Source organism: Cydia splendana, chromosome 23 (genome assembly GCF_910591565.1).
Source record: "Cydia splendana chromosome 23, ilCydSple1.2, whole genome shotgun sequence".
In the NCBI taxonomy this organism is placed as follows: Eukaryota; Metazoa; Arthropoda; class Insecta; order Lepidoptera; family Tortricidae; genus Cydia; species Cydia splendana.
The window spans coordinates 2405143-2432155 of NC_085982.1; the positions used below are offsets into that span (position 1 = coordinate 2405143).

A 27013-nucleotide genomic window follows, 5' to 3' on the forward strand; every position below is an offset into this window, starting at 1 on the left:
TCATTGCAGTGACATTATGCCAGTACAATATGATTTTATGTAGCAAAAATAACAAAAGTATAGCCGGTCAAACAACTGCGTCAGTAGAAAAAGACGCGAAATTCATATTGTCTATGTGACGATAACCCATCGCGCTTATATTTTTTAAAATTTCCGCGTTTTTACAGACCATAAATACTGATAGCCGTAACAGACTACCGCACCGCTTTTTTTTCTGCGTATAACTAAACGCTGAGCACCGTGAAATGTTGCCCCAGGAAATAAAACAAGTGGGTGAGGGGTAAAATGGTTGCCGTTACCGGCGACATCTCTAGATTCATTGACAAGACATACGCCCCCATACTTCATATTGGTAGTTCTAAGTGAAACAGCCCTGCATTCGCGTTCCCGAGCTAACCGCCCGCCCGAAACAACTTCAGTTCAGTCTTGGCAATTGGCATATAGAAAGAAAGCGTAATTTACGTGGTCTAGTATTTTATTACACAGCTGCTAAGTGCTTCACAATGGCTAAAAGGAAGAATAAACCGTTCTTGGATTCGGACGCCAGCAGCGAGTCCGATATGGATTCAGTAAGTCATGTTTTTCTTTCAAATACGTAGGTTATAAGATCACGCTTGGCATCCACGATTTGACGCCTTTCTTCTGATAATTTGTCTGCGTATTTAGGCCAAGATCAATGTCTGGCGCGCCTAAATCCGTCTAATGCGCAGTTTTTACAAAATACCTAGGATTGTGGCTTTTAACGAAGAAACAAGCATCAAAACAACGTTGTGTTATGGCGTAGAAAACATCGTTATTTTTGTCTTGTTCGAGTTGTAATGGAATCAAAATCGCATGAGTCATTCGATGTTTGTTATAAAATGCCGCATACCAACGTATAACCTCTGCTAAAAGTCCTTTAACACGTATTGAGGGTGAGAAATTGCCAAAAATATCTAATTTTCGCACTCTTGATGTGACATGCGATTTTCATTGATGAAGAGAATTCTGCACTCTTCTATTATGTAAGAAACTTTCACTTTTTGCAAATAGTGGATGCTGTAGTATAGACAGTCTGAAATATTCTTTGTCAACTGAGAAATTGGGTTATGACTAATACTTGTGTTTCAAATACTTCTGCAGAATCAATACATAAATTAAGAATATGGTGCTAATTCATTTATATCAGGGGTTTTAACCCGTGGAACGCCCTAGTATCACACGTGTGATACTAACTCAAATTGGGTTGTAGCAACTCAGTATCAGGCGTGTGTTACTACAGATCAATATGGGTCAAATTGCTTTGCATCAATTTGTTCTACGGGCGTTCAACGGGTTAATACTGGGTCAGGTAATCTCAAGAAACAGGTCACCAGGCTAGATGGCAGCATGTAAATGGTGCAAAGAGTCCCAACGATTGTTTATTGGGTATTGAGGAAACTCAGTATTTGATACAGTTTTTTTTGCCAAACCTTGGTTTTACTGTATGTTGTAGCGTGTAGCAGAACCAAATGGGAACTCTGTAACTATGCTAGTTTATAATTGTGGTCAATAAGCTGGTTTAAAAAAAGCAGCTTAGGCTGTGGAGGCGTGCCTTGCTTAACCTGTGGCATTGTGGCTGCATATGTGTTTGCCTCGGGTGACGCACCTCATCACAGACCGAACTGTTTGACTCAGCAATATCCACTAGCTGCCCAGAGGCCTATAAAAAGGTTTCCTGTTCCATTCTAATTTGAATCTTTATTTTGACAAATCAACATTGCATTTGTCTTGGCATGTTTTGATGTCTGGGTGGGCTAGAGGCAGTGGGGGATTTGCAGTTTTTGCCGCCCTAGGCCCCAGACCGTGTAGCCGTCCCTTTCTCAGCACCCATCATATGAAATTCATTTTGAGTTATTTCTTGTTATCATTAGCAAATTTTTTGTAATAATTTGCCACCCCTAAATATCTTGCCTCCCTAGGCCCTTAGGGCATATCTGCCACTGGCTAGAGGATATACTTGCAGGTCGCACATGCTGTGCTTATTTGGATTATTATATTTTAAATTATAATTTAATACAATTTAAGCCAGTGAATAATGTATAGCTGTTAAGATATAATTTAGATTAAGTAACAATGTTGCTATGCCCTTACGGCTGCATGTTTGTAACCTAAGATATGAATAAGACCTACTGTAAACTCATGTATTATGCAATAAATGATATGAATATGAATATGGATGTCTGGCCAGTTTGGATTGTAAAGCGTCCATAAGAAATCTGTAATTATATTATTTATCCAACAGCAATTCCTAAACTTGGCCAAGAAGAAAAAGAAGCCCGGAGAATCCCCGCCCGCCAAGTTCAACAACAAGTCCTCAGACAGTGAATCTGACAATGAGGGAGGCAGCAGAAGAAACTGTAAGTACCATTTATGATTTAACACCTACCATAGACCATTTTTATATCCGAAAATGACAAATCAACTGTCCCAATCTGTCCGATTAATCTGTAATTTTAGTACAAATTGGCCACTCACTGTCATTTTAGGTATCACAGCTTAGACATCGGTTTCACGCTAATTCTGGCGTCAGTTCAGTCCATCAATCCATTCGAGTTTTGACTGATGCCAGAATGATGGAAAATGGACATGGTTAGACGATCAGTCCAGACTGACAACAGACTGATAAAATTACGACACAGTTGCCGTTTGGACACAGAACGCAACACAGTCATTTAGTCTTGTCTAATATGGTGACTGACGCGAGAATGACACAAACAGGTTACACGATCAGTCTCCTATCAGTTTTCTGTCATTCGAAATGGACTGACGAATATTATCTAAAAATTTAAATGTTCATCAGTGCAGACCATCAGTCCATCAGTCCGCGTGTTACACGATAATTCTCCCGTCAGTCTGACCAGACTGATGGACTGAACTGACGCCAGAATTAGCGTGTAACCGATGTCTTAGACTTTTGCTGTTCTACTAGACTAGATTATTCTCACAATTGTCACCTTTGAAACCCAACCGAAACATAAAGTATAACCCTACATATTTTCTTTAGGATGAAAATATAAACAGAAGATTCAGTTAGTCTTCTTCCTCGCGTTATCCCGGCATTTTGCCACGGCTCATGGGAGCCTGGGGTCCGCTTGATAAGATAAAAAAAATAGTTTATTCAAGTAGGCATATTACAATGCGCTTATGAATGTCAAATAAAAGCTACACCGGCTCCAACTCTACACCTCTGCCTCGATTATAGTTCGTTTTTTTAGGGTTCCGTACCTCAAAAGGAAAAAACGGAACCCTTATAGGATCACTCGTGCGTCTGTCTGTCTGTCTGTCTGTCTGTCTGTCTGTCTGTCCGTCTGTCACAGCCGATTTTCTCCGGAACTACTGGACCAATCAAGTTAAAATTTGGTACACATATGTAAGTTTGTGACCCGAATACGGACATGTAACGTAAACAAATGAATTTTAAACATGGGGGCCACTTTTGGGGTATAAATGAAAAAATGAAAAAAAAAAATTTTTCAAACTATATCATGTTACATATCAAATGAAAGAGCTTATTGTAAGGATTTCAAATATTTTTTTTTTATAATTTTCGAATCAACAGTTTAGAAGTTATACAAGAAAATAGACAAAAAAAGACCATTCCCCCCCCCTTATCTCCGAAACTACTAGGTCTAAAATTTTGAATAAAATACATAAAATAGGTCTATACCTATAGATGACAGGAAAACCTATTAGAAATGTACAGTCAAGCGTGAGTCGGACTTAATTACAGTTTTTAATCCGACCCCTACGGATTTTTTAAAGAGATTTCACTCACGTTTCACATAAAAAATACATTGTTAACAGTGCCGGATTACTTAGAGTAGTAGTTTTCTTAGAGTAATTGGTGATAATTTTCTGATAAGATAATCATTTTAAATATTTAACGGTCTTACCTACTTACGAGTAATTGTAAGGTCAAATTAAAAATAATGTTTAAAAAAAATGTTAAATTGAGAGCTAGCTAAAAGTTTTTTGTACTCGTCGACTTTAATGGTTGAATTAATAAAGACTTTGTAACCAATAAGCAAAACAAGCACGTGCTTACGGCACCACGTTCAGGAGGGGCACCAAAATGCCAGGTTGAAAAAGGTGAACAAATTTTAAAATTAGGGACAGACACATCGTTTTTACCACACGATTTTTTTTAGCTGTCCAAAAGCTAATTTGCAAAAATAATGGCGCGTAATTCTTTGGGAAACAATCGGTAGCAGTAGAAGAGTCGTGATTACATGCATAGATTCGATTTCAACCCACTCTTTTGCGGTTCGGCGTTAGGTCTTATGCGAAGCCTTCTGCCTTAATTACACTTGGGCGTGGATCCAAATCTAAGCTTTCCTCTTTCGCAGCTAGGCCTACTGCCTTTCTCACACTTCGCCAATTCAATTCCAAGCTCTGCTTTCTTGCATATTTTATGCATGAAAACAACCTCGAATATCGAAGCCTAAGAAATATCGAGCCCTATGCGAAGCTAGGCTGATAGAAAACTGTCCCATCCCTTCTCTGTATGAAATCCTGGATTCGCGCCTGGTTGGGACTAAAAGTAAAATTGCGTTTGTATATCGAAAAATTTTCGCGCTCGCTTCGCTCGCATTTTCAATAACTTTATAAAGTATGATAAAGGTGACATTCGGGTGGCGACTGCAGCAACATTACTCTGTTGCAACGTTACTGCTGCAGTACTGTCAACTTCCGTGATAAAATGATGTGACTGATTTCCATTCTCAGCTGTAACGCGGCAATGAACTTCTCTCAATTTACCAAAAAATCAATGTAATCTTGATGACCCGAGGGAGAGGGGGCACCTAGAAATCCTTAGGGCATCAACATATCTTAATCCGGCACTGATTGTTAAAAATTGTGTAATATACGGAACCCTTGGAACGCGAGTCCGACTCGCACTTGGCCGGTTTTTTAGCATTAGAAATAAGGTAAACAATCTTGATGTGTCTCTTTATTGAAAAACACATTTTATATATAAGTTACGGCAAATATGTAACAATTATGAATCTAATACGATCATTTATATTCTTCTGCTTTCATAAGTAATAGTTACTGATTTTTAAAAAGCGTTTTTTAATTAAAAGACTTGTCAAGATCGCTTACCTTCTTTCAAGTTCTTTCTAATGCTAAAAAAAACGAACTATAATCCCAAGAATTATCGTAGCCACTAGTTATCACAAAAGCGACTGCTCCTAGTCCGGTTTCCTCACGATGTTTTTCCTTCACCGAAAAGCGACTGGTAAATATCAGATGATATTTCGTACAATAAGTTCCGAAAAACTCATTGTTACGAGCCGGGGTTTGAACCCGCGACCTCCGGATTGAAAGTCGCACGCCTTTACCTCTACCTTAGCGCTCTTAAGGCCACCAGCGCTCTAGAAGATTCAGTTTGTAAATGTATAATCTTATCTTTAATTTAAATATTTCTTTGACAAATAATAACAAAAATCTTCCTTTCAGCAAAATCATCATCATCATCCAGCTCCGACTCCGACAGTGATGCAGACAGCGCCTCATCAAAGAAAGGCCGGAACTCCCGGAAAGCCTCCATGGACCATTCGGACGACAACCGGAAAAAGCCGGAGCCGAAGAAAAGTGAGGTCCGGAAGAGTACGGATAGCGCGGGGTCGGGGAAGAAGAAGGATGTTTATAGTGAACCAGAAGAAGGTATGCATATGTTGAAATCTTATCCTGTAGCCCAGCGGTCGGCAACAGGCGGCCTGCGAACCTCTCACTTGCGGCCCGCGAGCCTCCCTGGCTAATGTATGTACTATTGACAAAGGACAATGTCTGATAAAGTGATAAATATTAACAAAGTGCGGCCCGCGTCAACGTCGTTAAAAAATATGTGGCCCTTGGCTGCTAAAAGGTTGCCGACCGCTGCTGTAGCCACATAGAGGCAAGTCAGAAAGTCAGAAGGATGTCCGTTCCATAGTAATTAGACTGTAATTCCTTTATAAAACAATTACTTTATGAAATATAACGAAATATTGCTAACTTGGCTTCTAGACTGATGGATGCATTACACCATTTTATTTACCTAAAGAGTGCCGAGAATAGTTATTTGTACAACAAGAGATCAAAGTTTGTATTTCTTCGAGTGCTTATTTTGAGTCCCGTGCAAGCGAAAGATTCTATAATAGATTCACGAGCGTAGCGAGTGAATCTAATTTAGAATCTTGAGCGTAGTAAGGGATTCAAAAGCGCACGAGATGTAAATAACTTTGATCTTGTGTAGTACACAAAATTTTTCACCCTATGCAGTGAGAACATACCTAGAGGGACAGAGATAATAGAACCCAAGTATATCGAACTTGTATTAGACCCCGCATGTTGAAATGACATTTGACTATAAAGGTCACTTGAATGTCATTTTGTCTCACTCGCATTAAGAAGCAAAGTACCCTTGTTCGAGCTGCTGAGGTGAAAAAATATTTTCTTAATTTTTGGTTTGTTACTATACTTGCCGCGGAAGGAAGCAGCTAGAGGCCTTTGCCACGAGGCAAACTGAATTGAGAGACATACTCTGATGCAAAAATAAAATCACAAACTACCAATTCAGGATGGAAAGGCTAATATCGTCGGGTGGCAAGCAAAAGTCACTAAGTACCACCACAAATTCATAGCCATAGTGAACCATATTAGTACTAAAAGAAGGTCGATTTTTGTTTAAATTTTTTTTAGTAATTAGTAACGTGTTTGTCACCTGACGATATAATATATTAACTATACAAGTATACACTATACAGTGGCTGAACAGACACCTCAGATTATCAGACCTTGTTTTTTATAATCACACAATATGTTTCAATTTGGAGTTAACAAACTTCACAAAGTGTGAGCTTATGATATATAGATAGATATAGTAAGACTTTGAAACGAGGAAGTCTTCTGAAATTCTTATCTTGTCTAGGTGAGGTATCGTCACAGTCATCGGACAATGATTCAGTGGACTCTGAAGAGGAATTTGATGATGGGTAAGTTAACACTATATGTCAGTAAAAATATGTACATCTTACTAAATACATATTACATAATAGTAAATCGTTTTGACGACTCAACTAGCTTGTTTCATTTATTTCGCAAAAAGAACATCTGTTTTCTGAATAAAATTTTACTTTACCACCCTGTCACTTTTACCACCGTCAATCCAGTGTCAAATTGTACTGGTAACCATGGTTACTCCATGTTTAACTGGTAAACCCCGGGTTAGTGGAATGGTGCAAGTGGGCCTAAGTATGTAATGTACTAAATGCAAAATTCATTACCAAGAACATGCCAGGTGGCTTCATATTGTATTGGAAATGAGGTGCTTGCACTGAAAGTTTTGTCTTGCCAATTTGTAGACCTTAGAGTCCTTATGGCATTAAAATAATTAGGTTTAAAAAACATCAATCTATAATTTAATATTTGTTCCTCAGTTACGACGAAAACCTAATGGGGGATGAAGAGGACAGAGCGCGCCTCGCCGCCATGTCAGAGAAGGAGAGAGAACAGGAGATCTTCAAACGTATCGAGCGGAGAGACCTCATGAAGACCAGGTATGTTTATTATGTATAAATCTAATGGGAGAAGAGGACAGAGCGACTAGCCGCCTTGTCATAGAAGGAGGGAGAACAAATCTACAAATGTATAGAGCGGAGAGACCTTATGAAGACTATGAACAGTCAAATTTTCAGAACTGCCGAGTCGGGACTATTTCGTGACCATTATGTTGTTGTGTTACTTGTTCTTTCTTTTTTTTTGTCACGAATAAACGCTCTCTATTCTTTATTCTCAACTGTAAAAATATGGGTGTAGCCAACTTATTCAAAAATATGTCCCATAGTTCTCAATTCGCTAACATAAGAGTTATGGGACATATTTGGGAGAGAGACATGCTACTTTTATATGTTTAAGATATTTTAAGACATAAATATATCATTGTTTTATATTCTAGATGGGAGATAGAACGTAAACTGCGCCTCGCCCGCCGCTCGGCCACGGAGCGCTCGTCGTCTCCCGGCGAGATCGCCAGGAGACGGGACGCCAGGAGACAGAGGAAACAGAAACAGGAACAGAAACAGGCTAAAGGTATGTGACACATTTACTGTGCTCATGATTCATTTTTGGGGTTCCGTACCCAAAGGGTAAAACGGGACCCTATTACTAAGACTCCGCTGTCTGTCCGTCTGTCACCAGGCTGTATCTCACGAACCGTGATAGCTAGACAGTTGAAATTTTCACAGATGATGTATTTCTGTTGCCGCTATAACAACAAATACTAAAAAGTACGGAACCCTCGGTGGGCGAGTCCGACTCGTACTTGTCCGGTTTTTAATCCCCCACTAAGGTGAAATTTCTCAGAAATAATCGCTATCAGAAATCCGTGCCTCGCTATTATACAGGGTAATTTTTGGATCGTTAACCATATTGTGCATGGTGATTAGGTAGGCCGTACTGAACAACTTTTTCTATGGGACCAACTACGATCTCACAAAATTTTTTTTGGCCGCTTCATAGATTTTGGTCGAATGGATGTCGACGTTTTCTATGGAAAGGCCAAATTTTTTCTTGGGATTTCGGGGTTGGTCCCATAGAAAAAGTTGTTCAGTATGACCTACCTAATCACCTCGCACAATATGGCTAACGGTCCAAAAATGACCCTGTATATCATGCAGTAGCAGGCAGGGGTTTGAGATTGCTAGAAGATAGATGAAATAAACATGCAATAATGTGATTTTTACTATTTTGACAGCTGCAGCCGCTGCAGCGGAAGCGGAAGAAAAAGAGAAGGAACCAGAGAAAGAGAAAGAAGCACCACCGCCGAGCCCCGGAGAGATATTAGATGACCCCAAAGACTCCGGTAAAATATTACACTGCAAACAAGAATAGTAGATCGTTTTTTTTTGTACTATGTCGGTGGCAAACAAGCTAACGGCGCGCCTGACGGTAAGCAGTCTCGGTCTAATGAATCTTTCGGAAAAAATGCAAAAATATAGTCAACAGTCCTGTGTCCTGTTGCCAATTTAAGGGTCAAAACCAGGGATGTTGTGATGCAGATTTTTTGACATCCGCGGATGCGGATGCGGATATTTAAAGGCTCACATCCGCGGATGCGGATGCGTATGTCAAGATTAGGTTCTTAAAAAACGTCAAATATTACATTTTTAGTAATTTTTATTAAAAAAAACGAAACATTTAGTATTTGAGCAAGAATATAGGTGCGTTATATTTAATAAACAGTAACTTGGCCGACTTTTCTAGATTTAGACGATTTCGTTATAGGTAATGTCGAAATTACCTAGCACTTACGCCGCCGCTAAGACGTTCCTGTACCGACTCGTTGGACATCCGCATCCGCATAAGCTCCGCATCGATTTTGCGCGGATGCGGATGCAGATGCGGATATTCGCAACATCCCTGGTCAAAACTACATCCGTCTTAATTTTTCAGAGCCGTCAGAGCGTTCAGCCTCCCCCCTATTCGGCGCGAAAACGGAGCGTAAACGCAACGTGGACGACCGGCGGCAAAACGCCATGGCCGCTCTAAGGGCCCAGCGCGATGCTAAGGTCACAAGGGACAATTTGGCGAGGAAACGAAGGGAGGCGGAACAAAAAGACAAGGATAAGGATGATGATGATGTAAGTTACTTTTTTGACCTCGTAAGGCCCAATGTGTATTACAATGTACAATCTCTTTCAATCTAATTCGAACCTTTTAAACACTACATAAAGTAGCATTTCATTTGTTTCGTTGTTTTCTAAAACGAACGAAAGTCACCCGGCCTTACGAGGTTAATATTCCTCGAAAACTTCAAGAATTATCCTCTAGATCAGGGCTCTCCAAACCCCGGCCCGCGGGCCAAGGTAAAAAAGTTTGGAGACCCCTGCTCTAGATTATTATTATTTGTATCTCCTTGGATTTCACGGGCCTATAAATCCCGGTCTTTTGATGCTTGCGTAGGGATATAGATCCGACACGTAGATGCCCCTTTCAGAGCTTTAATGTCATGTAGAACGCCTGCTGTTACAATTAGCAATCTAAAAAAATATTTCGAAAAACACCTACACATTCATTAAAAACAAAACATTCAGTCGGAAATCCCACAGCAAGCGCAAAGGTGCCCAACACGCTCGCCGCGTTACCGCGTTGAACCACGATGAGTATCACCACCAACAACGACTCGGAGCGGGGATAAAGGCTTCAATTGCTCAAACAATTCCCTTAAAGAAATCTCTTGCCTCTGAGCACCAACCAACAGCCAATGATTAAATTATATTATTTACAGGATGCAGATGAAGAACTGATAGGCGGTTCGAGCAAACAGAGCGTCAAACTGAAAGCGTCAGACATCTACTCTGACGACTCAGGATCTGACTCAGATGACAATAAATCACAAGGTAAATACACTCGGTGCCATATCTAGTAATTACCTTTTCTTGCGTTCCTCTAAATGGATCTGAATCAGATGACAATGGATTTGACTCAGATGACAATAAATCACAAGGTAATTACACTCGGTGCCATATCTAGTAATTACCTTTTCTTGCGTTCCTCTAAATGGATCTGAATCAGATGACAATGGATCTGACTCAGGTGACAATAAATCACAAGGTAAATACACTCGGTGCCATATCTAGTAATTACCTTTTCTTGCGTTCCTCTAAATGGATCTGAATCAGATGACAATAAATCACAAGGTAAATACACTCGGTGCCATATCTAGTAATTACCTTTTCTTGCGTTCCTCTAAATGGATCTGAATCAGATGACAATGGATCTGACTCAGGTGACAATAAATCACAAGGTAAATACATTCGGTGCCATATCTAGTAATTACCTTTTCTTGCGTTCCTCTAAATGGATCTGAATCAGATGACAATGGATCTGACTCAGGTGACAATAAATCACAAGGTAAATACACTCGGTGCCATATCTAGTAATTACCTTTTCTTGCGTTCCTCTAAATGGATCTGAATCAGATGATAATGGATCTGACTCAGGTGACAATAAATCACAAGGTAAATACACTCGGTGCCATATCTAGTAATTACCTTTTCTTGCGTTCCTCTAAATGGATCTGAATCATATGACAATGGATCTGACTCAGGTGACAATAAATCACAAGGTAAATACACTCGGTGCCATATCTAGTAATTACCTTTTCTTGCGTTCCTCTAAATTTGTCCATGAGTATAGTTAAAACTAACCTATTGTTGGCACCCTACCAATGGTTAGCACTTTAACGCTAGTCGTGCGTTTCCGTGAATTCGGTTAATACACGCATATTTGTATTCGAAATTCTCCGTTTACAAAATAAAAAAAAATCTTAATTTCCTATGAAATTTTCCTGGCATTTCCGAGAACTTTTCTACCTACCTTTTTTGAAACCTGCACATCTGTAAATATACTATTTTTATTCAGGTCGCGGTCGTCGGTCCAGCGCGTCGTCGAGTTCATCCTCGACCGGTGGAGAAGAAACGGAGAAGAAGAGAGAACGGGAAGAAGTTAAAGAAGTCAAGTACGCGGACAGCAGGGATCAGATCAACAAACTTAGGCTAAGCAGGTTTGTGATTTAACATTATAACGCGCAAATGAGCGTTTTCCAAAAAAAATGTACATTTCATTCATGTCTTCAAAATATTGACTTCTTGGGCTCCCAGATCGTCACATTTTTCCACAGATCGTCACGACGCGGTCCCAGTACGTGTCATCTTGAAACTTAAGTCATTGTCAATAGAGGTGACAGCTAGGTGTCATCTATTGGACATTAGCATGTCGAGCACTAGTACTTTTACCATAGAGCTAATTGTTATGGTTTTAAGATGTATTATGGTTATATAAAGCAGGTGTCAAAAAGCTTCGAGTGCGAATAGGCGGGTCCACACAGAACGAACCGCATTCCCTCGGCCGAGGCACGTCTACACAAACCGAGCTGCCTCGCGCGGCAATTTATCGCGAGGCGGCTCGTTCTGTGTGGACGAAAAATAATGACGCCCTAGGCGGTGATTATTTTAACAAGTTCCATTATTTCAAAAATGTTGTATTACTTGTCTTATATATTGTTGGCAGGTTTAAATTAGAAAGATTAGTGCACCTACCATTCTTCGCCCGAGTGGTCACAGGCTGTTTCGTCCGGATCGGAATTGGCAACAACAACGGAAATCCTGTATACAGGGTGAGTTATAAACTGCATGCAAAACTGTACGAAATCCAAAAAATAAGTCAAAATTCGTATATTATGATGATTGAATTGAACTTAAGATGTGAAAAAGAGAAGAAACGTGCACACAGTCGCACTTCTCACTAGATACAAAATCCAATCTGTAATGATGACTGAAATACATAGAAAATGACACATGTCAAAGTCAAATTTTGAACATCTCAATCTCTTTTTGTGTACGGATGAGTCACAACACGCACCGTTTTGCGCATGCCCAGTTGGGCATGTGCTTCGGCAGAGGGGAAATAATGCTAATACCCCTTCCGGTGTTGCTCGAAGTTTATATATAAATTATCGCGGAGACCGAGCTTTGCGCGGAAAACGTATAAAAACTCAAAAATGCGCGTTTTTCCAGAGATAAGACCTAGATCGTTTTATCGCCCCCGTAAACTCCCATATAGCAAATTTCATCGAAATCGTTGGAGTCGTTTCCGAGGTCCCCGAAATATATATATAAATAAACAAGAATTGCTAGTATAAGATAAGATATAATATAAATTTCAGGTAGCAGAAATAATAGACGTATACGAGACAGCGAAAGTGTACAATCTGGGGAACACGCGAACGAACAAGGGACTGAAACTACGCCACGGGACACAAGATAGAGTATTCCGATTGGAGTTTGTCAGTAACCAGGTAAATATTAATTTTTCACGCCACACGGAAATGTGGCAATAGATGGTCTAAAACCAAGCTGGAAAGTAGGCAATAGCTGTACCTGAACCACCACTACTACAATGTTTCATTGTTATCATCATCTGTCATTGGTGACGGTTCGCTACAGCAATGAGTATCATTTAAAACGTAAAAATCAATAGGTCTTTTTTGGCCCAACTTTTTCCTTCAAAAATAAAATTAGGTTATGTATAGGACCAATTTCTTGTTAAAAAAAAAGAAATGTCAAAACCATTCAGTTCATTTTTTTTACAATTATCCATTCAGTTCACGCTTAAGGCGTTTTTTACTTTTGTAGCTGTTTGTGGTTTTTTTAGCAAAAACGCTTCTAAGTTTAGAGTCGTATTCAAGCAAATAACAGAAAAACGCCTCTTAAAAGTGATAAAAAAAGTAAAAAAGGCGGGATCTGAAAATACTTACTGAATTGGATAGTGTAAATTGTGTTTGACTAAAAATACAAGAAACACGTATCTACACTCGCTATAAAAATGAGTTCTTCTAGTGAAGAAAATGATATTCTTACGCTGACGCCTACCGAAACTCAAGAGACAGCACAGGCAGTGGCTAGTAGTTTGCTACCAGAGAAATCGCGGGCTAGTACTTATAGTTATGCAAATATTTTCTTATTTCCTCGCAGTAGTCGTGAAAAGCACTATGTAATGCCTCGGCCGGAAACGCTAAAGATGGACTCGTATTATTTGAGGGCCTCCACTAACGTGTCGGCCCTCGAACGCACTCGTCCATCTTTTAGCGGTTTTCCGTCCTCTCCTACAATGTACTATTGTACAATCAGCAACACTCTTAACTGTCCATCGGTGGACCTTATTGCCCTTTGTAATAAGGTTTACGAGTTAACAGTGTGGGCGGTGGTATGTGTCAGTTACAGCCTGGCTAAAAAGAGTAGAAATTAAAAAGTGGCAACACTGTAGTGTCGTCCCTTTCAAATCAATCTATATGCCGTAGGCCGATCGGAAGATCAGGCAGATCGTAATGTTCCTGTGTAATGTTTTGATGATAGTCACATTAAACCAATACATAGGTCGGATAGGTTCGTTAGGTTGCTTCAGATGCCCGAAGGGCAAACTGCCCAGAAATAGGAGCCCCGACGCGGGGCTCCGTCGACTCAGGGAACGAGTCAAAGATTTTCACGTTTCACGATATGCCTGATCTTACGACCGGCCGCCGACATATATAAGAGAACGGGACGACACTAGTGTTGCCACTTTTTAATTTCTACTCTTTTTTGCCAGGCTGTAACAGTGTGGGCACAGAATAAATAATAGTACTACTGTACAAAAAAGTCACTTCCTACAAAACTGAAGTTTGACAGCGCTTCAGGGACGAATCATGTTGTGGCACTATCGCTTTCGGCTATTTAGGGTTGTCAAAATTCAAGTCATTATCTTATCTGTGGTCGTGCACGCAAAGGGACGTGAAGTGGTGCCAACCCTAATAATTGCTCGGAGCAATGCTGAGCCGAACGGAGCCGAGAATGCCCGAAAGGAGGAGTGTCGCTCCGCTGGTTTGGGGGTGGTATGTTTGGGGAAAATCTTACATAGACTGACCTAGCCTTATTTTTTGTCTTAGACTAAACAATAAGTCTGACACATTTGTAACTGCAATCAGTCCCTGATTGTAACACAAACCAAACTGAACCTTATTCCCCTACTAACAAAGCTCAATTTGCAGGAGTTCACGGACAGCGAGTTCCAAAAATGGCACAAAGCTATAAAGGACGCGAACAAAAAACCACCCACCATGGACTTTGTGAGGAACAAGATAGTAGAAGTTAAGGAAGCGCTTATGTATGAATTTAAGGTAAGGATATGCCTTCTTTAAATGATGAAAAAGAAAATATTTTTTCACCTCAGCAGCTCGAACAAGGGTACTTTGCTTCTTAAAAACAGTGAGCAAAATGCGATTTTGCTCACTGAGTAATTTTGTCTCACTCAGTGAGCAAAATCGCATTTTGCTCACTAAGTGTCTCACTTGACATTCAAGTGACCTTTATAGTCAAATGTCATTTCAACAAGTTCGATATGTGGGTTTTATTATCTCTGTCCCTCTAGGTATGTTCTCACTGCTTAGGGTGAAAAATTTTGTGTACTACACGAGATCAAAGTTATTTACATCTTGTGCGCTTTTGAATCCCTTACTACGCTCAAGATTCTAAATTAGATTCACTCGCTACGCTCGTGAATCTATTATAGAATCTTTCGCTTGCACGGGACTCAAAATAAGCACTCGAAGAAATATCAAACTTTGATCTCTTGTTGTACAAATAACTATAGTAAAAGAATATTTTACAGTACATATGGTCCTATTTTCCCGCACTAGTGCGTAAAATAGCACTTTTCGTGCGTATGTTAAAAGTTTAAAGGGCCATATGTACTGTAAAACGTTGTACGATACACGTGCGAATAGGTAATTCGCAACTCGTGTCGATTTGCGAATTACACAGAATTTATCGCCACTCGTTTCGAATTTCCTCTTTTCCGCACTTGTATCGTAAATAACTATTACGGGTGCTACTTGTGCTAATTTTACCTTATGAACGCCAAATACGGGGTGTTAGTTAATCATGTCCATAACGCCGAAGACGCGCTTTTTAGGCAAAATCACTTCCGTTCTTTCAAATTTCTTGTATGATTCTATTGTAATAATGTTGGCGTGTGAGTGACATGTTAGAATAAACAAGGCGGTTATAACCTTAATACCTCACATTTATAAACGTAACGTCTTGTTTTCGACGTTTTGTGTTCCGATAAACTGATGTGGAACTTTTCCGAAATTTAGGTTCTTTTTAAAATGATCCATTTTGCTCTTGCCTGCTTCAAGTTTAGATTATTAATTAAGTAACTTTGTGTTATTTATACATTACGTTTTTTCTTACAATTTTTTTTTATCTTTCTCAGGAAGAAGACGTAGAAAAAATAGTACAAGAAAAAGATAGGTTCAGATCACATCCCACAAATTACGCCATGAAGAAAACACAACTCATGAAAGAAAGAGACGTCGCACAATTAAGGTGAGACAACAATATGTTTGCGTGAAGAGGAAATACGACCAATTAAAACAAACGTACCTAAGGTTGATTTTTGATCTGGCTGACGCATGAGTTGTTTTTAGTAGAGATGCACCGGATATTCGGTTACTATCCGGTATCCGGCCTAGCCGACCATTTATTTAATATCCGGCCGGATACCGGATAGTGACCTACTATCCGGCCGGATACCGGATAGTAACATTGCTTGATTTTGGAGTAAACAAATTGGATTTAAGAAACAGCCACGGTCATAATCGTACTTGTTTATTATTTATAAACAGTTTAAACATTCCACTGCCTTGCACGCGCACTCATTTCGAACCTAGAAATGTGTCCACGCGAAACGTTCACTAGGAAACAGGTCAAACCTGCAGAATGCGCACCTCAAAAACCGAAATGTAGGTATAGATTCGCTGGCCGAATATTCGGCGGCCGGATAACGGATATTCGGACGATGGTCAGGCCGAATATCCGGTATCCGGCCAAACAACTATCCGTTGCATCTCTAGTTTTTAGTCTCGTAAACATCAGTTGCTGGTACGTTGTTGGAGTGAGGAGCTGCAACCACTTGGAACACGTAGAAAAACAATAATTTTTTCACATCACCTATTCGAAAAAGGGCCTTTTCTTCCCCGCTAGGAGGGATCAAAGTGGCACTTTTCTTCCCTGCTAGGAGGGATCAAAGTTGTACTTTTCTGTACTAGGACACGATTTTTCTTTCTTGCATACTATTTTTTTTGTTGGTAAAATACATATTTTGGTACATAACAATTTCCTTATAGTTGATGTGAAAAGCAGTATGTGTCACACGGTATCAAAATTATTTCGTCTTGGGCGTTAACACTTGAATCCCTCATTACGCTCAGGATTCAATGTACGCCCTTGACGGAAATAGGTATATCATTTTGATCCCTTGTAACACAAACTACTATAGTCATTTCTCTGTTGAGAATTTTGAAAATTACATTCAGGTAAAGAAGTTAATTTAAAATAATCAGCTATCTGTAATTTGATGAATTTTATTCTCAATCAGAAAAAAAAACAAAAAAAATGTTTTACTTTTTCGGTAGACGATTGTTATTCAACTAACGGAGCGGCAGCTGACGTTCACGAGGCGTGAACGGAATTTGTACCCGGTCTATAACTCCCTTAATGTCTGTCTGTCTTTTTTTATAATTAAGGCCAGAGCACACCGGCTGCGTGCACGGCGCGTGCACTAAAACGTAGGAGCCGCGCACGCACACGTCACGCAAGCGGTGTGCCGGCTCTCATAAGGATCTGTATATTACAACGTGCACGTCTACGCACACGCATCCGGTGTGCACAGGCCTTTAATAAATCTATTTTTTTTTATAACTTGTGTTTTTTAAAACAGGGGTGACGACGAAACAGTATTCGACTTAAACGCCAAAATACAAGAGTTAGAAGAGCGGGCGAACCACCTCGACAAAACTAGAACATCCTCTATACAGAGCATATCGTACATCAATAATAGAAACAGGAAGATGAACGTGGAATCAGCGGAGAAAGCCATTATGGAGGAGGTTAGTTAATACTAATATTATTAATATTAATATTCCCTATTATATATAAAATTATTTATATATAATAGGGAATATTAAACAAAAAAAGAGGGCGCCACTAGCGCCACAATCTGACGGCCATATGCGAAACAGGAAATTCTTAATTTCGTTATTTACCTCTCTATGAAGCGCTGGTGGCCTACCGGTAAGAGCGTGCGACTTTCAATCCGGAGGTCGCAGGTTCAAACCCCGGCTCGTACCAATGAGTTTTTCGGAACTTATGTACGAAGTATCATATGATATTTACCAGTCGCTTTTCGGTGAAGAAAAAACATCGTGAGGAAACCGGACTAATCCCAACAAGGCCTAGTTTACCCTCTGGGTTGGAAGGTCAGATGGCAGTCGCGTTTGTAAAAACTAGTGCTTACGCCAATTCTTGGGATTAGTTGCCAAGCGGACCCCAGGCTCCCATGAGCCGTGGCAAAATGCCGGGACAACGCGAGGAAGAAGAAGAAGAATAAGTTATCTACCTCTCTATCACCCTTGCATGTTCGGATAAAGTGAATTCGATTTTCATTGACATGGTCCATATCATCACACAAAATTCAAGTGCTAACCACGCGATCTGAATTTTCCATATGATTTAGAAAAGTCATAAAAAACATATTTTATTACATGTTTACAGGTGAAAGCTATGAAGGGAAAGAAAACAGATGACCCGTTCACCAGGCGGCATACGAAACCGGTCATGAACTTCAAATCTCACCAGGGAGGCAGGGCACAGGTATTTTTATACAATAATTTGCTTGTTACTACTAATATACCACCATAAATAATCCATATCCATAATAAACCATTTCAGTGAATATGTGACTAACAATATTACCTATAGCTTTTAGAACTCATGTATTGGATTTTAATCCCTTTGCGGATAATTCAGAGATACAATAGTAATAGCGCATAGTTCTATGTCTTTTTTCCAGATAAGAATAAACTAGTTATTTGTGTAAATTTATTCTGCCATTGTTGCATGCCGAAGTAACAAACATCTCTTACTCTTTACCTCGAAATTTATCCCCTAAATGTATGAATTGAGGGTTGAAGTTCCCTTAGTTTCCTATGCGAATAAAAACTTTTAAAGCGAAACTAAAAATAATAAATAAATTCAATACACGAAAACATTTACGACCAGTCAAACTACGTTCCGTTTTTCTCTAACATTTTCAATATATTTATTTTAAGGAACTAATGCGGAACGAGGAAGCGGCGGCGGAAGAGATGAAACAGAAAGAGGAGGAAGAGAAAGCGGCGAGAGAGAGACAGGAGAGGGAGAGATTAGAAGTAAGTTTCATTAGGGCTTCCTCCATAATAAGGTGATTCGCCATTAACTGGCCGCCCTAAACTAAAAACCGGGCAAGTGCGAGTCGGACTCGCGCACGAAGGGTTCCGTACCATAATGCAAAAAAAAAAAAAGCAAAAAAAAAAAAAACGGTCACCCATCCAAATACTGACCACTCCCGACGTTGCTTAACTTTGGTCAAAAATCACGTTTGTTGTATGGGAGCCCCATTTAAATCTTTATTTTATTCTGTTTTTAGTATTTGTTGTTATAGCGGCAACAGAAATACATCATCTGTGAAAATTTCAACTGTCTAGCTATCACGGTTCGTGAGATACAGCCTGGTGACAGACGGACGGACGGACGGACGGACGGACAGCGAAGTCTTAGTAATAGGGTCCCGTTTTACCCTTTGGGTACGGAACCCTAAAAATGAATTCTATTCACCTATAAACAGAATTCATTTTAGTAAACAGAATTCAGTTTTCAATAACTGGCCACTTTATACTAAAATGAATTCTATATATAGGTGAATAGAATTCATTTTTAGTTTAGGGCAGCCAGTTACTGGCAAGTTACCCTATGTAAATTAAATTGTTTTGCTGAAAACACAATAGGGTATTCGCCAGTTACTGGCCACTTTTAGTAACTGGCCGCCCGAAACTAAGAATGAATTCTATTCATCTATAAATAGATTATTAAAGAAATGTGTACTCGTATTCAGAAATATAGATTGTGCTGTACAGCGGTGGTAGCATGGTTGCATTTTTATAAATTGTCACTTTTGCTCTTAAATACTTGTTAGAACGCGACAGGCACGGTGACAGGCGATAAAAATGCGACCGTGCTACCGCCGCAGTTGTGATAAGTGTTCACACTAATTGTAAAACGTTGACGTTTGACAATGCGGTTACTATAAAAAATGACACAATACAGTGCCATCTATTTTAGCCTTAGAGCATTTAGTAACTGGAGATGTCATCGCTGTCATTTTCTTTACGAAACAGACTGCCGATTTTTGCGGGGGAGGGGACGTCAAATGTGTTTGCTATTTCTACATCGTTTGTACGTATAAATAGCCATGTTTTTCCGAAGAGGGGTAAGCTCTTAATGACCACTCCAGTTATTAAATGCTCTAAGATTTTAGCTGATAAACTCAAAAGGTATGATTTTTTCTTAGACAGATTTAGATATATTTTATTCTCTTGATTAATTACTTTATTCATAGTATTAAATCATTTAAAAAGCGCTGGTGGCCTAGCGGTAAGAGCGTGCGACTTTCAATCCGGAGGTCGCGGGTTCAAACCCCGGCTCGTACCAATTAGTTTTTCGGAACTTATGTACAAAATATGAGTTGATATCTACCACTCGCTTTTCGGTGAAGGAAAACATCGTGAGGAAACCGGGCTAATCCCAATAAGGCCTAGTTTCCCCTCTGGGTTGGAAGGTCAGATGGCAGTCGCTTTCGTAAAAACTAGTGCCTACGTCAATTCTTGGGATTAGTTGTCAAGCTGACCCCAGGCTTCCATGAGCCTTGGCGAAATGCCGGGACAACACGAGGGAGAAGAAGATTAATACATTTGAAACATTTCCTTTTCAGCACAATCCAGACTCAGAAAGGCCGAAATCCCAATCTACGGACAACGCGAGTCTGTATTCGCTACACGACTTCGACATCAATATAGATTTGGACCTCCCCGTCGGCGTCGGTAGCAGTAAGTACACTTTTATGACCCAAGTTCCCCGTGAACGTCAGCTTCCGCTCCGTTGGTGGGTTGAGAAACAATAGCAAGTACATACAGACACGGAGTTAGACACTACCCTTCGACATCAATATAGATTTGGACCTCCCCGTCGGCGTCGGTAGCAGTAAGTACACTTTTATGACCCAAGTTCCCCGTGAACGTCAGCTTCCGCTCCGTTGGTGGGTTGAGAAACAATAGCGAATACATACAGAACCGGAGTTAGACACTACCCTTCGACATCAATATAGATTTGGACTTCCCCGTCCGCGTCGGTAGCAGTAAGTACACTTTTATGACCCAAGTTCCCCGTGAACGTCAGCCGCCGCTCCGTTGGTGGGTTGAGAAACAATAGCGAATACATACAGAAACGGAGTTAGACACTACCCTTCGACATCAATATAGATTTTAGACCTCCCCGTAGGCGTCCGCGGTAGCAGTTAGTACTTCTGATTCATTGTCACTTGTAAACGTCATTTCCTCCCGATTCAATAAGTACATATTATTAGACTTCGTAAACGTCAGCCGCTGCTCCGTTGGATTGAGAAACGTTAGACACTCCATCACGTACAAAATACATGCTACACTAACTGTAAAGGGGTAAATATAAATCTATATCATAAAGGGTGTTTTTTCAACCCTGAATATTGTGTACGGCGAATATGAAGGTACTGAATAGTTTTATAGAATAAGATAAAACTGACGGAGTGCCTAGCCAACGTGCCAATCGTTTACGCTCTGTGGCGTAGCGTAGTCATCTCTCTCTATCACCCTTCCATATTAGTGCGAAAGAGACAGCTGCGTTTCGTTCGCTACGATTGGCACGTTGGCTGCTTACCCTGATCAGATATTGACATGAACCGTTTTGTTCCAGAAGTTAGTTCAAACGTAACACCAAAACCCGCGGTCACAGCGAAAGTCAAAGAGAGCGGACCGAAACGTTCGCTCAATCTCGAGGAATACAAGAAAAGGCACGGACTCATATAGTATGTGATCCTGATCATTGTGGGACTCTTTCATTGGTATAGTAATGTGAAAAGTTGCGAATTGTGACGGTGACGTATTGTTTTATTTTGCCTGGATTCTTGGCAAGCGGTCAGCGTAGGATATGGACGCTTGTGACTAGGGAATATCTGTAAAATATACAAAATTCGACAACTATCGTTTTAACGGTCAAAGGGTAAGCTCAGGTTTACTACGAATACTACGATCATGCCGATAGAAATACAATTTTTCACCCAAGAGGTTAAAAAAGGCTTTTTCCATCTTTGAAAAATGGCTATTTTTTATCCTCTAGGAAACAAACATTTGGCCTTCGAACGTGGTAAACTATCTTGATCCCAATTTTGATTTACCTATATGTGACGTTATCTATGAAAAGGGACCTTATTGTCGATATAATGGATAAATACAATGCCGCGCGACGCTATGCGGCGTAAGCGCCATCGACAATAAGGTCCCTTTTCATAGATAATGCCCCATATAAGGTGTGCTCAGATAATTCTGAATATGTACTTCAAAAAGTAGGGTATTTCTGAAAATCAATCAAAATTTCATCATATAAGTGCATTTTCGGAATAACTCAAATACATCTGACATTACTTTGTATGCCCGTTTGGTGATTAGTCCAAACATTGTAAACTTGAAAGGTCCTATCCTAATTGTAATCATTATAAAGTTTTTTTAACTTTTTACTTATGTACAGAGATGTCGAATCAAGCATAATTTATGCTTATGTATTTATTCTGCATAAATACTTTTAGTTATTCTTTTAATGTCCGATATATCCAGATAAAACCAGATAATGCTACATGATTAACCCTCCTTTTGCGTTGCCGTAGTCGGGTAAAAAGAAACATTTACCTAACGAAAGTTACAACTGGCCTTAACCTCCTGAGACTAAATGTACATTACAATGTACATATTCGTGCAACCTAATTTGAACCTTTCATGAACCAAATAAAGTAGCATTTCCGTTGTTTCATTGCTTTTCAAAACAAACGAAATTCGTTCTAATTTACTTATAGAATAAGGTTCAAATTAAATAATTGAAAACTTTGTATGGTGGGTCTTACGAGGTTAAAGTTATTTTTGTTACTAGACCATAATGTACAGCCAGAATGAAACAAATTTAAATAATCTGATAGTGATAAAGCAACATCTAAGGCGAGGTAGATCCAGACCGATTCGTGGTGTTTTCTATCGAATTAACTTTTTTGTAATTGTAAAGTTGTTTAGGTAAATTCGAAACTTAAACTTGTTAGACCGAGAATACCACATCTGGGCGTATCTCGCCTTAAATACCCACTAGATGTAATTAATTTAGTTATAAATAGCTTTAAATTTATTTAATTCTTTTTGTATTATTTATAATGCTAGATGAAACTTTGATTTGTAATTTTAAACCAACCACAGACAAGACATCCTCCAGACTGAGCATAGTAGCTCTCCCCACTCTGCCACGCATACGGTAGTTTTACTCAATTTTCCAGTCGAAAGTGTCTTTGTGTGACGTCCGTGTCTTTGAACGGATCAATCACGGCACGGGACCTCGCTGACCTCGTCCCCCGCACCCCAGTATTTTTGGCAGCATCGGTTTCATGAAATAATTGCTCTAAACTCGGTCTAGAGGATTCCTAGTCTATGAAACCAACCTAATTTTATCAGCAAAAGTGATTAGTAATTCGAGCAAAATTATCTACACACTAGTAGGTAATATTGTTTTGGATAACAAATTAGTATAGAGACGGACCGACCTAACTTTGCATGACATTTACATTTGCCACGGTGTGTGTGTGGCAATGGCTATTAATTAGTGTCAAAATTCTATGAAAATTACGTTTATTATTGACCCTTCCTCACTTTGTTCTGTGAAGTCGCTGCAATGTTAGTTTAGACGACTCTTAACTACGCTTTAAACTTGGGATGTGTCCTTCCGTATAAAAATGGACCCTCAACCGATTGTATCCCACCTAATCAAAAGATTTTATCAATCTTCCAAATAAGGGTTCTCAATTTGTACACAACTATAGGTCTACCGTTTAACTCGGGCAGTTGGTAAGAAGTTATGGTCTGCTGTATTATGCTAAGTAAAAATGTAATACATATATAGTTGGTCAAACCAATTTGTCAGTCAGTAAGAACCAGGAAAACTATACTCATCCTTTTCTTTTGGGTGCTAGTACTAGGGTAAGACAAAGATAGTATGATTCTGTCTATGATTGATATGAGACAGTCCTTTGACAAACTATATCAACCTTTTACCAGGCACAGTACGATTTATCAAGCACATACGCGCCAATAGAATTTCAACTTTAACATTACGATTTAAGGTTCAGATTAGATCGCACTTCCGGGAAATGTGACTTTTCTTCAAATGAATCCTCAAGCTGGAATAATAGGCATATAATATTGGAAAATCTTGTAGATTGATACGGCCTGGAAAACTAGTTAACTAGTTACTGTCCCAAAATTCTGCTACCTCTATAGTGCGACATAAAATAGTAGAAAGTAAGGCGTATCCAGACTAGTAAATTTTTCGCCAATCTGATTAAATTGACCGATCGAATCAGGACGTGCGGACGCAAACGCCAATTAGGCTCGCCGAGTTCAACCGCCATATCACCATCAATCTAAAATTGGTGATTGACGCCAATTTCATTTCTGATCAAATCGACCGAAAATCCATACTAAATTGTTGCCATGTTTAAGCGTTTTACGTCATAGATGTGACAGTACGGTCGTAGGAAGTGGCGCCCTCAATAATTTTCTACAATTTCTTGCCGGACTATACTAAAGTCTGTGCGGAAAGAGAAGAGTCGTAGAATGTATGGGCTCCCCTACATTTCACGACTCTTCTCTTTCCGCACAGACTAGCACCGCTTAACTTTACCAAGCTCATGAGAGAAATGGTACCTTTAGTTGTATTTGCGATCAAAAGTACCCACTAAATCTGTTATACGAACATGTGAAAGCAATATTGTTATACAAATAAAAGCATCTATACATGTATCTGGTTGTTTTACCATTTTACCTATTCCCTTGTAAGTTATGTTTAAATGAGATTATCGAATTCACTGCCAGCGCAAGCTACACGCTACGAGCATTGCCGATGGCCGACGGGACCCCTCCCGTACATTTAGTTACTAATTTTACTCGGGGGGGGGGGGCTACTCCCTCTCTCCCCTACCCTGGCGACGCCCATGCATACAGGGATAAAGTCGTTGTTTTAAAGTTTTAAATTAGGGTAAGGTATGTGTTGACAAGGATGATAAGATTTGTTTTTCACTTAGTCCGGTTAGCGCCACTTGCGCCATCCCACTAACCTGGGGTTAAGCGGTTAAACCGTTAACCTAGTGTCAAATTGTACTAGTAACCATGGTAACCCAGGTTTAACCGGTTAACCCGAGTTAGTGGGATATTGCAAGTGGCTCAATTGTAACCAGAGCAACGAATGACAAAGTTGACAAATAGCGATCAAAACACAAAACAATTGCAGACGGTAAGTATACGTCATCGAGATATGACCCTGTCTTACTTCATCCGTCTGGCATTTACTTTAAAGCTCGTAGAATATTAGATAAACATTACCGAACGATCAACCTTGACTTTAAAACTGGTTATGATGTTATTCTATACGCCGAAAGTGGCCAAAACCTTTGCGTCTGTCACCGAAAAACGAGTCTTATATTTAATTCATAAGATTCAAATTCAATTAGAAATAAAACTTCATTTAGTATTCTAAAACTCGATAAGTAACAAATTTACATTTAAAGTAAAGCTCGTATCTTCGTATTGGTTTAGTTGCAAGATACGACGTTGCTAAAAATTGTGACAGATTTCTTGGTGAGTTTTGGTTCTAATGTGAATTTTAGATACATTTTGCGTTAAAATTGATTTAAAGATGATCAGTTGTATTTATACTATGGTGTGAAATGTGTTATGTTGTATTAAGTGTTAGAAAAGGCCAGAAGGTTAGTATTTTAATTATTATTTATTGTTTTTTTTTTTGATAATACACTACTGGAATAGCATTACTTTAGACGTTGTATTTTTGTGTAAGTTTTACTTTGAAGTGACAATATTAAAATATCTAGAGCGTCTTGAAATTGTCCCGAATTTATATAGTTAATCAATTTGTAAACCTCTTTAGAGTATAGCCAAGGTGTTATGCTTCCAAAATTGCATTGTGACGTTTTCAGAACACAACGACGAAGCTCTTATCTAGTCATATTACAATTTTTTGTGCACTATTAGTGTATTTTGCACTATAAATACCATAGGCAATAATTATTCGCATTCTTTCTTTAATGACTTAATATTTTATTTGTATATTTCAGATGTCCATCGCGCGGATACTACTACCAGTTATCCTGTGTGCCCTGTCAACCCTGTCAAAGACATTCGCACAAATACAGATTCAGATCCAAGTCTCAGAGTCTAACGAAGTCACCGTTCGAACCACTGGCCAATCAGGGACAAGAGATCTAAACGCAAACCATAAAGAACTATTCCATATTACAGATGAATTGCTACAGAAAGCCTTATTTACACTAACTGGACTACAAACTGAGGTTTTCTTTGATAACAACAACGATGTATATAAGAATTATGAATTAGAACCAGTTAAAACGGTTCTAAAACCAAACGGAACTAAAATAAACGTTATACAAGAGGAAGTTATTTTGAACAGGTTACAGACGTACAATAATTACGCAACGGAAAATTCCCAAATAATTACACTAACAGGAAATATAGAGGATAATGTGACGTGTGTGTATAAACAGAAGGACGTATTTCCCGCAGAGATAATACATGTAATTGATGTACACAGCATAAATAAGAATTGGAGCATGCAATCTAATTTTGGAAGGGATTTTTCTGAAACGCAAAACATTCCTATTGCTAATGCGTCTTTTGCTGTAACTTTAGGTCCAAAACAGGACGCTACAGCGATTTTAGGTGCAACTAAAGTAACTGTTTTCATACAGATAGATTACTTAGCGATTTTAACCGGCAATGTTCTGGCGAAATTCGATAGTTCTTACGTTTGGGGCTACGAGCATTATGATATAAAAACGATTATGGATGAAGCTGGAATGCCGCATAGTGTAAGACTTAGTGAAGAAATAAGTATAGAATTTTACACTAACTGCACTATAAAAGTTTATGGAGACAATGTATTTGCGATGAATAGTGTAAATCAATGCTTCTTTACTGTGATTAATGTAACAGATGATGAAGATATTAATTGGAGAACAGGAAAGATGAAACATAAGAAATTAACTTCTAAAGCTCTTCCAAAAGTGTTTAAGCAACAAGGAAACAGGGCTATGAGGAACTCGGGGACTAGTCTTTTATTTGTTTCGTTATTTGTGATAATAGAAAGACTTTGAAATTTGTTTGTGTAGTTTTTCAATCCACTCTGAAATTCCTATTCGTGTTAAATTATTGCAAAGTTTG

The 27013-nt window shown here is 39.2% G+C and overlaps 1 protein-coding gene across 3 annotated transcripts; it reads left to right on the top strand.

The window, feature by feature from the left end:
* The first annotated feature begins 395 nt into the window (after positions 1-395).
* LOC134801941 (RNA polymerase-associated protein Rtf1) lies at positions 396-25906 on the top strand. 3 transcript variants are annotated; one of them, XM_063774571.1, is made up of 20 exons: positions 396-569; positions 2264-2378; positions 5482-5688; positions 6935-6998; positions 7443-7562; positions 7961-8094; positions 8759-8866; positions 9457-9644; positions 10292-10403; positions 11428-11569; positions 12076-12181; positions 12731-12862; positions 14591-14719; positions 15817-15929; positions 17323-17491; positions 18156-18254; positions 18713-18811; positions 20410-20524; positions 21426-21537; positions 25891-25906. In XM_063774571.1, coding segments are annotated over exons 1-20 (2331 nt in total). In that variant the 5' UTR covers positions 396-503; the 3' UTR covers positions 25892-25906. The 3 variants fall into 3 exon arrangements, with proteins under 3 accessions (XP_063630641.1, XP_063630640.1, XP_063630642.1); XM_063774570.1 differs by lacking the exon at positions 25891-25906 and having other exon boundaries at positions 21426-21931; XM_063774572.1 differs by lacking the exon at positions 25891-25906 and having other exon boundaries at positions 21429-21931.
* Positions 25907-27013: the final 1107 nt, after the last annotated feature.